This window comes from Marmota flaviventris, chromosome 8 (genome assembly GCF_047511675.1).
Source record: "Marmota flaviventris isolate mMarFla1 chromosome 8, mMarFla1.hap1, whole genome shotgun sequence".
NCBI classification, from domain to species: domain Eukaryota; kingdom Metazoa; phylum Chordata; class Mammalia; order Rodentia; family Sciuridae; genus Marmota; species Marmota flaviventris.
Genome location: NC_092505.1, coordinates 120,657,559 through 120,675,240, shown reverse-complemented (window position 1 = coordinate 120,675,240; position 17,682 = coordinate 120,657,559). Strand labels below are relative to the sequence as shown.

General features: G+C 33.0%; 1 protein-coding gene across 4 annotated transcripts in view; it reads right to left on the bottom strand.

The window, feature by feature from the left end:
• Atr (ATR serine/threonine kinase) overlaps positions 1-17,682 on the bottom strand; it is a 113,712-nt gene that overhangs the window by 10,670 nt on the left and 85,360 nt on the right. For 3 of the 4 annotated variants that reach the window (XM_071615581.1, XM_027933916.2, XM_071615582.1), the window contains 8 exons: positions 16,474-16,616; positions 13,571-13,668; positions 12,871-13,103; positions 11,889-12,023; positions 10,022-10,222; positions 5,884-6,027; positions 2,810-2,960; positions 172-328 (listed from right to left, as the gene is read on the bottom strand). In XM_071615581.1, coding sequence (XP_071471682.1) covers positions 172-328; positions 2,810-2,960; positions 5,884-6,027; positions 10,022-10,222; positions 11,889-12,023; positions 12,871-13,103; positions 13,571-13,668; positions 16,474-16,616 — 1,262 coding nt within the window. Of the gene's footprint in view, positions 1-171; positions 329-2,744; positions 2,961-5,883; positions 6,028-10,021; positions 10,223-11,888; positions 12,024-12,870; positions 13,104-13,570; positions 13,669-16,473; positions 16,617-17,682 lie in introns of those variants that run through there. The other variant, XM_071615583.1, reaches the window with a different exon arrangement.

Here is a 17,682-nt window from a genome sequence, read left to right as displayed (position 1 = left end):
AACTGGGAGAGATGTAATCCAAATAATTATTAAACACCTCTTATAATTTAAAAAAATAAAGGAGATACAATGTTTACCAAATATCCTTATGCCAGATAAAGCAACAAAAATCTAAAGTTTTCAAAATAAACATTCAGCTATTAACAACATATTATATTCTTGGTAACTTACCATGATGTAGGATCAGGGAAAGTTCTCAGAAACCACTCATGAAAAACAGGGGGATGCCTGGGCAGGAGAAATTCTTGGAATACTTTGAGTTTTTCAGACAAAGCTGCTGACTTTGGGAGCATACACTGACGAAGTTCCTTTCCAGTCATATACACTCCTGCAAGGCAGGGTGATTTCCATTAATCACACAGTCAAATAAGAAAAGGAAGAAAGTATTTTTCTTAAAGTAGAACAGAAAATGTCTACTTTTTCTCAAATTGTTATTCAAAAAACAAATAAGAAACGTTACATAAAACAAATAAAAAACTTGGGCTGAGGCTGTAACTCAGTGGCAGAGCACTTGCCTAGCATGCGTGAGGCACTGGGTTTGATCCTCAGCACCACACAAAAAGAAACAAAATAAAGGCATGCTGTCCATCTACAACTACATACATACACAAATAAAGAAACAAACAAACAAATAAATAAACATATAACAAAAATTTTTTATGAACTCATTAATATTATAATAAAATAATAAATCACATTGTTTTTCTTTAATGCTTATCAAAAGTAGTCTCTTATTGATGTTTACAAAAACCAATGTTATGTAAACAAATAACTCCAGAATAAGAATCAGAAAAATTCCAGTGTTAGTGGTGACCCTAAATGGTAAAAATGCTGTAACATTTACTAAAACTGTAGTGAAATCTCTTGAGGTTTTTGGTTTGTTTTTTGCTTTCTAGTGCTGGAGACTGAAGCCAGGACTAATTAAGTACCACTGAGCTGCATCAGCAGTCTGTGATCTCTGCTAGTCAAAACAGTACAGGTGTGAACTGAATCATTACACATTGTGCTCTGAAATAATTTATGTAAAGGATCCATAATGCAACTAAATAAAATCCATATTGTAACTAATTCTTACAATAAACCTTAGAATCCAAATTATCTGGGATGCTCAAGTTTTACGACAAGCTTATGATTTGAGGAATTTAGCCTGAAATGTTGTATGATTCAGCCATGTTCACAATAAAAACAAATCCAATATCAATATCTAAACCTTTTATTTCATCCTTATAAATAAAATAGTCAACAGCAAGTTCCTTAAATTCCAACTCAAGTGTGTTTGAGTTTCAGTTCTGCAGTGTTAGTCATGTGAACTTGGACAAGTTACTTGTATGATACTGTCTATAAAATAGAGATAATTAGGTTTGTTAATAATAAATGTGTACAACATACTTATAATACCCATAATATAGTAATTTATCACTATTATTTACTGTTATGGATTGACTTATGTTCCTTTTAATATATTAAAAAAAGTAGAGAGATAAAAGCTACCAGCCAAAGAATATCAGAAAATAAGAGAAAGTTATGAAACATGAGCTTTAAGAGAGACCATAGTCCTATGGACATCTTGATTTTGGAATTCTAGCCTCTATAATTGTGAGACAATAACCTACCTAGTTGTGGTATTTTTATAGCAGCCCATGGAAACTATACATTTATATTCTACTTCACTCTGATACTTGCTCAATACATCATTTTTTAAAAATTTATTTTTTAGTTGTAGTTGGACACAATACCTTTATTTTATTTATTTTTATATGGTGCTGAGGATCGAACCCAGGGCCTTGCACATGCTAGGTGAACTCTCTATGCTGAGCCACAATCTCAACCCAATACATCATTTTTGATGTACTGCATCATAGGCATTTCAAAATCATTTACTTTCAAATAATTTTGAACTTATAAAATGTGGCATAAATATACAGAATTTCTGTATATTCTTCATCTTAATGTTCATAACTATCATAACAATAGTACAATTATTTAAATCAGGAAATTCTTATTGTTACTGCATTATTTTAATTTACTTTCAGACCTTATTCAAGTTTCTCTGTCACACTAGTAAGTACCCTTTTTATGAGCCAGGATCTAATCTACAATTCCATAGTATATTTTGCTGTCGCTGAGAAGTCATCAAAACTAAAAAATTTGTCTTTGTCTTTCATTTTTTTTTTTAGAGACTACCACTTTTATTTCACACTTTTGGCGATTAATTTTAGGATCCAATGATAATCACTGCCTATAACAATTCTTACTAGTGTTTGCTAATTGGTGATTTTCCATTTCCATCAATCTTTCTACAATTATCAACTGTAATTCTACTGTAAGAAAAGGCTATTCCTACTTCTTAAGTATTTACTCAAGTGTTTGTCTACTAGTCTGGTTACTATGTCTGTCTATTGTATTTCATAGGTTATAATCGATTACGGTTATCCTATTATTTTTACTTAACTTATCCAAGATTTAGATAGAATCTCTCATTATTCACAGTATATCTACTTCTTTCCTAAATACTAATATACACATAAAGTAGTTTCAGAACTGCTAATCACTATCTGGGAAAATTTTTTTCATATATATATTTTTGTAAGCCACTTCAAATCCTTTTTCAGTGAAGATTAAGAAATGATTCAAAATATAAGGAAGGTAAGAAGACTTAAATGCCTCTGTACATAGAATTATAAATTTCACTATGGCTTATATAAACAAATATGTATACTGTCATATGCTAAAACCAATCATACCCATATTTTATGTGTGTAGTTATCACTCCCACAGTATACACATGTCATAAGAATTAACTTAGTACCCTTTTCCTTATATATTTTGGTAAGAATAGGTCTCAAGCCAGCAGTGTTGTTCACCCATTCAATAATGCCACATTCATCATTTAGTGGAATAACTGCGTATGTTCGGATATGAAGTTCTCTTCTGCGAGATTCTGCATCTTTTCTTAAGCACTGTTAAAAAAAATTTAAATAGAATTCAAAAGTTCTAAAAGTTATACAAATTATATCTAAATATTGTTCATTTTACAGCAAACAGATGCCAGAGGTGGTTTACTATGTAGTGAAGATAAAAGATAGCAAAGGAAAAGTATGGGGGCAGTATCCCTCAGCTATTTTCAAACCATTAAAAATGGCTTGAGCAAGTCCTTCTTTTAATATTCATTATTAATGTGACAAGAATATTGTGTGAAAAATATTGCAGTTGCATATTTCATAGTGACAAAATACTGTCTTATTTCCTGTTTTTATAGATACTACTGAAAAGTTAATTACTCAAGCATACAGACTACTGTTTAATCTTAATCATCTAAAAAGTATATATCAAAAAAGTATGAGTTGCATGACATCCTCAAAATATATTTCTTACTCTTTCAGTTTAATTATTATAACTAAGCACACATACATAATTACAACTTGTTCAATTCAAAACCACAATCACTAATGCAAAACATATTTAAACTTTACAAATAAGTGGACTCTACAAAGGCTGGGAAAATAATAATGGCATTAGAATTTCGTGTAAAAAATCAGTGTGTGGTCCTTAAGACCAAACATAGTAAGACTACAGTTTTTCATAATCAGGCTATTTTTATTTGACCATATTAATGACTAGTCATGGTAATGACATACCCTAATCAGTAACAAAGTTCATTAAGGCAAATTTATAAAATGAAGTCAAATTACTTGATACTTAAACCAGAAAAACACTCAAGGAGCTTTGGGAAGGATGTGCTAATGCTTTAACAGTCAGTAACTGTACTGATTTAGCAAACATTTTAAATGAAAAAGAATCCTTTTTATCAGATTACTTTTGAAATGTCTTTTTAAATATTTATTATTTAGTTGTAGTTGGACACAATACTTTTAATTAATTAATTTATTTTTACGTGGTGCTGAGGATTGAACCCAGGGCCTTGCACTCTACCGGTAGATGAGACACATCCCTAGTCCCTAGAAATGGTTTTTAAATGTAGCGTTAACTTTTAAATTGCTTTGTTTAAAACAAACACTGACCATAACTGTCCTCTTTTTTTGGTGCTGGAGATTTATCTCAGGACCTGGGGACTCTATCCCGGAGCTACATACATCCCCATTCCACGACTGTCCTTTATTTTTTTTCCCTGGGGAAGAAACCCAGAGTTGTTCTTCTACTGAGCTACATCCCCAGCCCTTTAAAAAAAAAAAAAAAAAAAAATCTTGTTGAGATAAGAGTCTCACTAAGTTGCCTACACTGGCCTCCAACTTGTGTTTCTCCTGCCATAGCTCCTGGAGTTGCTCAGATTATAGGCTCAGAACTGTCCTTAGAAAACAAAACCAAGAAAACCCCTCATCTGTTAATATATCCTTTTTATGCTAAAGGCCAAACACTTTCTCCTAATAAAAAAGAGGTTCAAGTTGCCCGGTGCAGTGGTACATGCCTATTATCCCAATGACTTGGGAGGCTGAGACAGTAGAATCACAAACTTGAGGCCAGACTGGGCAACCTAGAGGGTCTTCTCTCAAAATAAAAAAGGGCTGGGGAACATAGTTCTGTGGTTGAGGGCCCATGGGTTCAATCTCCAGTATCACCACCAAAAAGACAAAACACACCAGTGAAATGTGGGGAGGGGAGAGGCAGGAAGGGCAAAAAAAAAAAACACGCAAAAAACTTGTAGAAAAATTCAAGTTCCATCTTTCCATAGTATGGTTTAATTTTTACCAATTAAAAAATATGCTATGGTTAATGCTTGGTTAATGAAAAATTCGAAGATATAAGACCATATATTCATAATAAATTTCTTACATCATCTTTGATATCTATATCAAACACCAATAAAACTGAAAAAAAAAACCCTAATTATTAGCTTTTACCAGTGAGGTGATAAAAACAGAACCTAACTTTTCATCCTCGCGTTGAAACATAACACCCAATAACTCTGATAGAAAAGGCATAAATTGACAACTTAATCATTAAATAGGAAATATTTTCAACTTAATATTTTATTTTTTCTATATAAAAGCAATTTTCTTATTAATAATTAAGTGAAACAGGCTAGGGATGAGGTAGAACATTTCTCCACTATGTGTGACACCAATTCATGACATGATCCCAAAAATTAATTAAGTGAAACAGGCAATTTTACTTATATGTATATACTCAAAAGACTGAACACAGGGACTTAAATAGATAATAGTATACACATATTCAAAGGAACATTATTCACAATAGCCAAAAAGGGAAGCAAATCAAGTGTTCATCAAAGGATAAAATAAATGTAAACTAGATATACAATGAGATATTATTCAGTTTGGGAAATTCTGAACCTTGAAGATATAATGCCAAGTGTAATAAGCCAGTCACAAAAGGGCAAATACTATGTGATTTCTACTTATATGATGTACCCACAGTGGTCAAATCAATGCAGATAGCAAATAGAATGGCAGTTGCTAGAGACTGGTGGGGAATGGGGAATTACTGTTTAAAAAATAGTTTCAATTAAGAAAATTTAAAAGTTCTGGAAGGGGATGATAGTAATGGTTGCAAAACAATATGAAAGTACCTAAGGGGCTGGGGCTGGGGCTCAGCAGTAGCACACTTACCTGGTATGTGTGAGGCACTGAGTTCCATCCTCAGCACCACATATAAATAAATAAAATAAAGGTCTACCAATTAGTTAATTAAAAAATTAAAAAAAAAGTACCTAAGAACACTAAACTCTTAAAAATGGTTAAAATGGTAAATTTTATGTTTTGTACATTTAAATCATACTTTTGAAAAAATGAAAAAGTCATACATCATTCCTTCTTTTTGAGAGTGATCCACCTGTATAATGAGAAGCCTATACACTTGAGAGTAATTCTGACAATTCTGAAATAAAAGCAAACATCTCCAAACCTTATTAATCAGGGAATTGAATTCCATTAGTCTACAATCCTTTCTTAGATCATCTTTTGGCTTACACATCATGATGTAGAATTTTCCATCTGAGCCTTTTAAAGAGATCTTCTTTGGTTTCTGAAGAGAAGCAAGAATTTCCACCTAAAAGATGATAAGTTCTACATAAAAATTAAGGCCAAAATTCTGTTTAATGTCTACATATTATAGATATTGAGTTATGTAAAATAAAAATGATGTAAACCAAGTGTGGTGGTGTATGCCTATAATCTCAGTAGCTCAGGAAGGCTGTGGCAGGAGGACTGCCAATTCAAAGTCAGCCTCAGCAAATCTGAGAGGCCCTAAACAACTTAGTGAGAACTTGTCTCAAAATAAAATGTAAAAAAAGCAGGCTGTGGATGTGGCTCAGTGGTTAAGTGCCCCTGGGTTCAATCCCTGGTACCAAATAAATAAATAAATAAACCTAACTGGGCATTTTTGTAGTAAATTTGTATTTTAACAAATTCTTTTAATTATTTAGGATCTAAAAAAGGATAGTTGCACATGAATAAAGACATAATAATTTCACCCATTAGGAATAAATATAAAGTAAAAGAGTACTTAGCAAATTTATGCAGTTTCCTTCAAAGCAGTCACAATGTTAAAAAAATGTTTAAATATATTTTTTAGGACCTGTCTTCAAAAAAGTTTTAATGGTTTAAAAAATATCAATTGAGGGGCTGGGGATGTGGCTCAAGCGGTAGCGCGCTCGCCTGGCATGCGTGTGACCCGGGTTCGATCCTCAGCACCACATACAAACAAAGATGTTGTGTACGCCAAAAACTGAAAAATAAATATTGAAATTCTCTCTCTCCCTCTCTCTCTCTCTTAAAAATTTAAAAAAAAAAAGTTTAAAAAAAAAATATCAATCGAAAGGAATTTGATTTTTTAAAAAAAGAACTTTCTCAAAGGCAAAGAAATATCGAACAAATCCAACAATATCATGTTATATACATATATAAATATACCAAAGGGAATTTCATCTTTATGTATCTGTAGAAAGGAGCAATCAAAAATAAATGAAGGCTTGTACATAAGCTGGTGTGTCCACCAGTAATATAAAGGGACTGTGGCCAGGAATGCCAAGAGTGGAGCACTTTGTATTAAACCTTCAGTGAGTGGGTGAAATGGAGAGAGTACTGATTCCTTTAATAGGATGGGGTTTTTCTCTTTGTAATCATTTCCTTAATTTAATTAATATTTTGACTGTTTTTCCAATATTATTAGTCCTCATATGTATAATTATTTTTGGTGGTGGTGGTATGTACCAGGGATGAACTCTGGGGCACCTGACCACTGAGCCACATCCCCAGCCCTATTTTGTATTTTATTTAAATAGAGACAGGGTCTCACTGAGTTTCTTAGTGCCTTGCTTTTACTGAGGCTGGCTTTGAACTCCTGATCCTCCTGCCTCTACTTCCCAAGCTGCTGGCATTACAGGACAGGCCCTCATATGTATAATTTTGTCAAAAGAAACCCAATACATGTACAATTAAAATTCTCTTAAAAAAAAAAAAAAAAAACCTTCTCCAAAATCAAGTCTACCTAATGAGGTGAGTAAACATGGTGAGTAAATACCATGAACAATATTGTTTAAGTTAAAAACAAAGCACTACTATGATAGTAATCATGCATTATATGGTTTGGTAACAGGCTATGAAAGCAGTGGACAAATGTCCTGAGTCTAAAAACTATTGGAATAAATATAGTTCCCAAAAGTATTTATTTAGGTGAAAAATTTATACAATGAAAACTACAGAACCCTAAAGAGAGAAATAGAAGATCTTAGAAGATGGAAAAATATACCCTGTTCATGGATACTCAGAACTAACATCATCAAAATGGCGATATTACCAAAAGTTCTCTATAGGTTTAATGCAATGCCAATCAAACTCCCAACGGCATTTCTTGTAGAAATAGATAAAGCAATCATGAAATTCATATGGAAAAATAAAAGACCCACAATAGCAAAAGCAATTCTAAGCAGGAAGTGTGAATCAGGCGGTATAGCGATACCAGATTTCAAACTATACTACAGAGTAATAATAACAAAAACACCATGGTACTGGTACCAAAACAGGCAGGTGGACCAATGGTACAGAATAGAGGACACAGAAACCAATCCACAAAGCTACAACTATCTTATATTTGATAAAGGGGCTAAAAGCATGCAATGGAGGAAGGATAGCATCTTCAACAAATGGTGCTGGGAAAACTGGAAATCCATATGCAACAAAATGAAACTGAATCCCCTTCTCTCGCCATGCACAAAAGTTAACTCAAAATGGATCAAGGAGCTTGATATCAAATCAGAGACTCTGTGTCTGATAGAAGAAAAAGATGGCTCCGATCTACATATTGTGGGGTCGGGATCCAAATTCCTTAATAGGTCACCCATAGCACAAGAGTTAATAACAAGAATCAACAAATGGGACTTACTTAAACTAAAAAGTTTTTTCTCAGCAAGAGAAACAATAAGAGAGGTAAATAGGGAGCCTACATCCTGGGAACAAATTTTTACTCCTCACACTTCAGATAGAGCCCTAATATCCAGAGTATACAAAGAACTCAAAAAATTAGACAATAAGATAACAAATAACCCTATCAACAAATGGGCCAAGGACCTGAACAGACACTTCTCGGAGGAGGACATACAATCAATCAACAAGTACATGAAAAAATGCTCACCATCTCTAGCAGTCAGAGAAATGCAAATCAAAACCACTCTAAGATACCATCTCACTCCAGTAAGATTGGCAGCCATTATGAAGTCAAACAACAACGAGTGCTGGCGAGGATGTGGGGAAAAGGGTACACTTGTACATTGCTGATGGGACTGCAAATTGGTGCGGCCAATTTGGAAAGCAGTATGGAGATTCCTTGGAAAGCTGGGAATGGAACCACCATTTGACCCAGCTATTCCCCTTCTTGGACTCTTCCCTAAAGACCTTAAAAGAGCGTACTATAGGGATACTGCTACAACGATGTTCATAGCAGCACAATTCACAATAGCTAGACTGTGGAACCAACCTAGATGCCCTTCAATAGATGAGTGGATAAAAAAAATGTGGCATTTATACATAATGGAGTACTACTCAGCACTAAAAAATGACAAAATCATGGCATTTGCAGGGAAATGGATGGCACTAGAGCAGATTATGCTAAGTGAAGCTAGCCAATCCCTAAAAAACAAATGCCAAATATCATCTTTCATATAAGAGCAACTAAGAACAGAGCAGGGAGGAAGAGCATGAGAAGAAGATCACCATTAAACAGGGACGAGAGTGGGGAGGGAAAGGGAGAGAGAAGGGAAATTGCTTGGTAAAGGAAGGAGACCCTCATTGTTATACAAAATCACATATAAGAGGAAGTGAGGGGAAAAGGGAAAAAAAAACAAGAGAGAGAAATGAATTACAGTAGATGGGGTAGAGAGAGAGGATGGGAGGGGAGGGGGGGGATAGTAGAGGATAGGACAGGCAGCAGAATACAACATACACTAGTATGGTAGTATGTAAAAAAGTGGATGTGTAACCGATGTGAAACTGCAATTTGTATACGGGGTAAAAATGGGAGTTCATAATCCGCGTGAATCAAATGTATGAAATATGATATGTCAAGAGCTTTATTATGTTTTGAACAACTAATAATAAAAAAAAAATTAAAATAATAAAAAAATAAAATGGTAAAAAAAGTATTTATTTAGAAGTGCTTAGTACCATTTATTTAAAACAATCATAAATTTATAGCCATATTTTATACTAAAAAAACACGTTCTTACTAGCTGAATTTCATTTCCTTCTATAAAATAAACAAAACCTGCATTTTGTTCTTTCTCTTCATTTTTAGGATAAAAGAGAATATAAAAAAATCAAATATTGGAAAAAAAGATTACCAGTCTTAACAACACAAGCATGAGAAAAGTTAAATCATTAGGTTGAAAAAGAAATTTTTATCACTGGATTTTATACCATCAGTACAAAACAGTTTCAACTTTATTTCCAGTCACTTTGTTTTTCATTCACTTAGATTCTTAGCTTGATTTGAAGTTTCTAGCTCACCTAATTTTTAAAATTATAGTTCATATAAAACTGAAGTTTACCATATCATCAAAGCCTGCAATATAGGCCCAATGCCCAGGAAATGGCTCATGATTAGCATGGGCACCCAGAATTGAAGGAAGAGTAGGTATCATGACAGACTGTAAAGGAATGAGGATTTCACTGAATGTTGCTTCTTCTACCAGCCTTTTAAGCATTTTGAAATGAGTGCTCATGCTTAATATGGAACTACTTCCATCAACCTGGAAAAAAAGAAATAGTCCATTTTAATTTCTCTGTGTACCTCGAATTATAGAACATTTAACTTCTACCACAACAAACATTTCACTTATACACTATCTTAATTACATGAACTAAGCTGCGCACAGTTTTCTACATATATATATATATTTTTTGAGATGGTCTTGGCTCTACTTCCAAGACTGGCCTCAACCTACTAGGTTCAGGTGATCCTCCTAAAAGCCTCATAATTGTGTCCAGTTACTTTTCTAAGAATTTCTAATCATCTCATTTTAATCTTTCTTTTACCTCATCAATAATAACAGTACATCACAGAATTGTGTAATGATTAAAGGAGATAACAGAAGTTTACAATCTATTATCAGGCATTAGAAAAAAAGATCATTCAAAAAGATCTGTAAATCAAATTTTTGTTTTGTGTTTGGTACCAAATCTCATTTGTTAACAAAATGATACCTGAACTTCTCACATAAAAATGAATGCATTTTACAGCAGAAACAGCTATGTGTTTGATTATGGGATACTCCAATGCATTACTCTCAGTGGTGATATGAGAGTAAAGTATATACACTTTAAAAACCTGAAAAATTTGGAGTTTCTAAGTGTAGCTTGCCATGAAGTTGCAGATAAAGAAGTGGAAACCCATACACTGAAAGCAATTCTAACAGTGTGTAACAAATGTTAGTGATTATCATAACATGGTTTTTTGATAATGTCAAGCATATCACATGAAACAGAATTCATGAAGATGGCAAAGTAGATTACCCCTGAAAGGAAGATAAAAAACAGGGCAATCTATATCTTTTTACCTAGAAACATTTTATAGACTTTCAGTGTATTTCAAAGTAAAATCTATCAATTAATGTTAGTCTCTCCCTTTTTATAACCACCCCCTCCCACATACTCTTACCTTTCCTACATATTCTCCAGGTTTTTTCCACTAATTCCTTAGGCAGATTTTGTAACCATGTTCTTACTTCGGTCACAAGTCTACTAGAAGCAGTACTTACTATTCCAGATAATAATCATCTTTGGACACCTCAAGGCAGGAGAAGAAGTCTTACTCCCCTTTGTTTTCCTTAAAACTATAGTGTCTGCCCCTTCACAGGCACTGAAATACATCCTGAGCTATCAAAGTTTTAAAGATATGGCAGAATATAACAGACTACAATAAATAGCTGAATTTACACACTTAGATTTTTGTGGATCATTTTATATTCTCAAAATTACTTTTGATAAATATGGATAATCTACTCTCAGAAAATTCATATTAAGAATTTTCAGAAACTTAGAGGATATTTGGAAGACAAACATAAGTTAGAAATTTTTTTAAAGTTTATTAAGATAAATCATATGGAGGGTGGAGATGTAGCCTTGTGGTAGAATGCTTGCCTAAGCATGCTTAAGGTCCTGAGTTTGAAAGCCAGTACCACAAAAATGAATAAATAAAATTAAATAAATGTGTGTGTGTCTGTATGCTTGTATTTAAAGTACACAATTTGGTGCATTTTGATATATGTGTATCCCACACATTTTAGAATTATTTTAATTTTAATTTATTTTAATTTAATTAATCAGATAAAAGAAAGTCAGATTGAAATCATATGTAAGCTTTATATAAAACCATCTAACACAATGATCTGTAAGCAGTAAGATTTATGATAGTACCGGTTTGTTGCACAATTCTAGAAGCTTGTCTGTTAAGCGAGTTGCATCTCCAACAAACTTTTCTAAAGACTTTTTCATACTAATAGCTTTCTTTAGGATTTCCTTGCATCTGTTCACACGCATGGGATACGAAGACTGTTAAAAAAAAAAAAAAAAAAAATTAAATGTAATTAAGACCTAAAAAGGATAACAAAATTTTTCATTGACAAAAATCAACCTAAAAAGTACCCATCATGTGAGTTTATTCTGATAAAAAATTCTTGGAAATAAATTTGACAATGCCATCAAAGCCATAAAAATGTTGTTATCCTAGGACCTGGTACATTTTCTTTTGGGGATCTACATTGAAGAAACAATCAGAAATAAGGATAAATATAAAGCATGTCTAGATGTAATATAATAGCAAAAAAATAAAAATAACCTTAGTGACCAACTAAATAAAAATTTATAGGAACCTATTTTGGAATTTTATACAATTACTAAAAATGTATTTTCAAATGTGAAATTGCCAATGTAATTCAAATGTATTAAAATATGCTTAGAAAATATACATAGCAATGTATGAAGGTATGGATATAAATAGAAATGGCAGAAGGTATCAATTTTAATTTACATCTTACATTTCTGTGTGTTTTCTAAAATATTTACTTATTAAATATATTAATCAACTTAAATGTTCCATTAATAATACAATAGTCTTTAGTATAATAGTCCTTGTAGTTTAGATTAAAACACTTGGGAAAAAACTGGTCACTGAACAGTTTATTAGACTTCATAAAGAAAACTTAATTCTTAGCTCTTAAGCATATTAGTCACTTCATTACATATAGTAAATATCTTCAAATATTAAAATAAGGTATTTTGCTATAATTTCTCTTTTTAAAAAGTAACAAAAATTACTCATCTAATATTTGTTCTACATAGTATTAAATAACCAATGCAATATAAAATAGTGAAAGATACTATAGTGATTAATATATACCTTTGATACAGCTGTCATCATCCACATTGCTTGCTGAGGATAGGCCAGAAACACTTTGGCTATTATTTCCATCAAGACAACAAAAACTTCATCATAAGAATGACAGATTCGAGAGATTAATTGTGAAAAAGCAGTCAAAAATTGATACGGAGCTAACTGGTTTGTGTGTTCCGTGATAACTTTATTTATTTTAGCCAAGTCATTTCTCATTTGCACACGATCAGAACGGCCAGCTAGAAGAAAGTTTGAAAGACCATAAAGAAGAAAAGACTATCAGTTCATTTCTCAAGCTATCGTTTTAATAATAGCTTTAAAATATATCATTCCCATGCCTAAAGCCAAAGCACCTGTCAAATTGTGAAGAGAGTTGTCTCTATCCAAGTAGGAAAAACATTCAGGGCCAAGAGCCATTAATTTTCACTGTTCATTGTAACTTTTAGGGTTAAGTAAATTATTTTCTTTAAACTAACATCTTTCAATGTGTTCATCAAGAAATAATCAAAATTTCATTGCAATTCAATTACTTTAAAACTCTATGATTAATCTTTCCCTTTCTTTTTCAGTTTCCTGCTCAAACTTATATATTAATTACCAAAATAATTCTTAGCTTTTGGTAAATTAGACTGTCAAGTCAAAGCTGACTTTTAAAACAAAGTTATGTCTTTCTAATCCCTTAAAATATTTACATTAAGACATGTACCTTTTTCCCATTCGTATGCCTTAGCACCAAAATCAAGCCATAGTGACAACATTCGTGGCATTGACTGATATATGAATTGATTTCCATACTGTAAAGATCTACAATTATATAGAGAAGAAATGTTATTAACATAGTGCTCTTTCTTATGTTACATGAGTTAAAATGTAAAGACAGCATATATGAATATGCAACAACAAATCCTATTGTTATATACAATTATAATGCATCAATAAAAAGGAAAAAGAAATGAATTCCTTGGGCAGAAAAAAAAGGTAAAGACTTAAACCAATCATTTCAGCTACACATAGCTTTCTCACAAAATTATGGTATTAATATTTCTTCCTAGTAGGGGTTATTTTTGACCCCTGCCTTCTTTTTTTTTTCTACTACATTCCTCACTTAGCTCTGTAATGCCTGCACAAAATTATACAGGTTTTAATCTAATCAAAGTCCCATCAATATTTCTTTCAAACTGTCCTTAGGATGGGTCCCTTCATTTGCATTTCATGGCCATAAGCCTAAGTCAAGTAAAATCATTCTATTTGATTACAATGATTCATTCACCCCAATTCTACATTTCTTCCCTTCAATGCATTCTGGATTGAAATTTTGGTTTTATCATGCTCCTCTGTTCAAAAACAGGAACTGACAATCTATCTATGAAGACTATTTGAATTACTCTTCTGGGATTCAAGTGTCCAGTCCTTTATCTCTGTAATTTTCCAGTCTTAGTCTCCTATTTACCAGTATACAATTTTCATCTTGTCTAGTTTCCTCATGATTCCATAAACAAACCACTCAATCCTGTTTCTTGTTAAATCTGTGAAAAATTAGTAACATTCTCTCTTTAATGAAAATAATTTTTGAGACCTAGACATCAGTATATTTTATCCAAAAGTATTTTATTATGGCAAAACATACATAACATTAAGTTTGTCATCTTTACCATTTTTAAGCATATAGTTCAGTTGTACATTCACATTGTTGTGTAACTATCATCACCATGCATCTTTAGAAATTCTTCATCTTCCCCATCTGAAACTAGATACCTATCAAATACTCCCTCCCCTCAGACCCTGACAATCATTATTCTGCTTTCGATCTGTGAATTTGAGTACTCTAGGGCACCTCATTTAAGAGGAATCATATACTATTTGTCCTTCTGTGAATGGTTTATTTCATTTAGCACATTTATGTCCTGAAGGTTCACCCATGTTGTACCATGTGTCAGAATTTCCTCCTTTTTGGTTTGCTATTACACCTTCGTTATGACATCTACCAGACCTCTGCAGTCTTGACTAAGTCTCGCTATCCTAATATATATATATATATATATTTTTTTTTCTTTTCTTTTACAACATTTTAACTGACACACAGAGAAACACTTTTTAGGGGGAGGTGGGGGTACCACGGATTAAACCCAAGGGTGCTTTACCACTGAGCTACATTCCCAGTCCTTTTATTTTTTACATTATATCTTTTTTCTAAGCTGCTAATGGTCTTTCTAAGCTGCTGTGGCTGGCTTTGAAATTGTAATCCTCTGCCTCAGCCTTCTGAGTTGCTGGGTTTATAAGCATGTGCCATCATGCCTGGCTGTGAAGAGAGTACTTTTGAAATCATAAGTTTTAAACTCAAGATTGCCCAAAACCCATGATTTCTGGACTTCTACTTCTGTTATCTTGGCTAATATCATAAAAATATTTGTTATTTGTATGACTGATTTTGGTATCTACTCACATATTCTATTATGTACAATTATTTAAATGTTTTACATACTTTTATGGTTTCTCTACCTAAATAAACTGAAGCTCCTTAAGGGCAAACACTGATACTTAGCAAATAAGTTAATAAGGTGTTAATAATTTATTTTTAATAATGTATGAATAATGATTAATTAATGAAATTAGGCTTTGGATTTTATATATGTGCAAGGAGCCATAGATGAAATATTCCCCAAGGGCATGCCCATAATGACTGACTTCCTCCAGCCATACTCCAACTGTGATCACTCAGTAATCCATTAAAATTATTAATCTTCCAGATGGATTAATCCACTGATTAGGTCACAGCTCTCATAATCTAATCAATTCACCTCTGAACACTATTGCATTATCTATCCCCCCCCTTCCCTCTTCTCTGCTTTACTTTTCTGGTACTGGGAATTGAATCCAGGGGAGCTCTGGCACTGAACAAAGCCTTTAAAAAAAATTTTTTTTTTTTTTTTTTTGAGATGGGGTTTTGCTAAATTGCCAAGGCTGGCCTGGAACTTGTGATCCCTCCTTAGTCACTGATATTACAGGTGTATACCACCAAGCCTGGCTGAAATTAAAAAAAAAAAAAAAAAAAAAAAAAATGTATGCATGTATCAATTTTTCCACTAAGAAAGTTTTTAAAAGTATAAGGAGCTGGGCACAGCTCCCTACAGCTTGGGAGGCAGAGGCAGGAAGATAACAAGTTCAAAACCAGCTTTAGCAAGTTAGCAAGGCCCTAAGCAACTCAGCAAGACCTCTGTCTCAAAATAAAAAAATATAGGGGCTGGGGTTGTGGCTCAGTGGTAGAGCACTTGCCTAGCATGTGTGAGGCACTGGGTTAGATCCTCGGCATCACATAAAAATAGAAATAAATAAAATAAAGGTATTGTGTCCATCTACAACTAAAAAAAAAATTTTTAATAAAAAATGGGTGAGGGACTGGCTCAATGATTAAGCGCCCAGGGGTTCAATTCCTAGTACCAAAAAAAAAGAAAAAGTAATAATAATAAAAAAGTATAAGGAAAAAACTTAAATCTCACCAAAGGTTATAGACTGAATCAATGGTAAAGCAGAAAACATTCTGAATATGCTAAGATATGTGTTAATAATTATTCTGACATATATAGGCAAATATGCTGTTCTTACACTTACCTTCCAAAATGAAGGACAATATACCGGATAAGATCACCTTGCTTTTCCATTTTGTTGTCTGTTACCATGGGCATCAATTTGTCATAATACTTGGCAAGGTAGAAATGTCCATCCTCCCACTCTGGGAGGAACAAGGTGACATCCTATAAGAGAGAACAAAAGATACCTAAGAAAACGTCACACTGCTGGGAAGTAAGTGTGAATAGGTTTAAGGATTCTAGTCACACTTGGTATGAGGCCCACACCTACATGAAATTGTTACCTGTAACTTCAGCTAGCTATATAATATTCCATTATAAATTATGCTAATTTATCCATTCTATAACTGACCTTAGGGTTACTTTCACTAAAAAACCTAGGAAAAAATGACATTATAAACATTCTTTTACATGTCCCATGAGGACATGCTGGGTTTTATTATATTCTGGATATGAACCCCTTATCACTTATAAATGTTATAAATATCTTCTAACCTATGGCTTGCCTCTAATTTAAAATGGTGTTTTCTTAAGCCAGACACAGAAAGACAAATATTGCATGTTTTCTCTTATGAGAGGAAACAAAAATAAAAATTACTTGGAAGTAAGAGAGAGATTATTAGGGAAAGGGAAGAAAATTGTGGAGAGCAGAAGACAGAAGGGAGGGGAAGAAAGGGAAGTAACAGAGGGTGGATATAAACAAGGCATGAAATATCACTGAGAATGGTGGAACTCGCATGTAATTCTAGCAACTTAGAGACTGAGGCAAGAGCATCACAATTTTAAGGCCAGACTCAGTCACCTAGCAAGACCCTGTTTCAAAATTGAAAAAAGTAAACTAGGACTGGGGTAGCAATGGTCAAGTGCCCCTGGGTACAATCCCTGCTAAGTACCCCAAAAAAGGACAATGTTTATATGTATGGAAATGTCAAGTGAAACCTACTAATCTGTACCATAAATACGTGTTAATAACGTAATTAATACTAAATTAAATGAAAGTACCACTAACTAAATTGAAAAAATAAAACGGTATTTTTCTGATGAACAGAAATTATTGTTTAATTTATTGTTATGGTTTTGGTCTATTTAGAGGTCTCTAGGCCTGGTAGCTCAGTGGTAGAGTCCCTGCCTAGCATACACAAGGCCCAGCATTTGAAGTTAGTTTTTGTTTATGGTATAAAGGAATTGTTTGACTTTTTTTTTTCCCCTGTAAGATATCCAAATGATATAA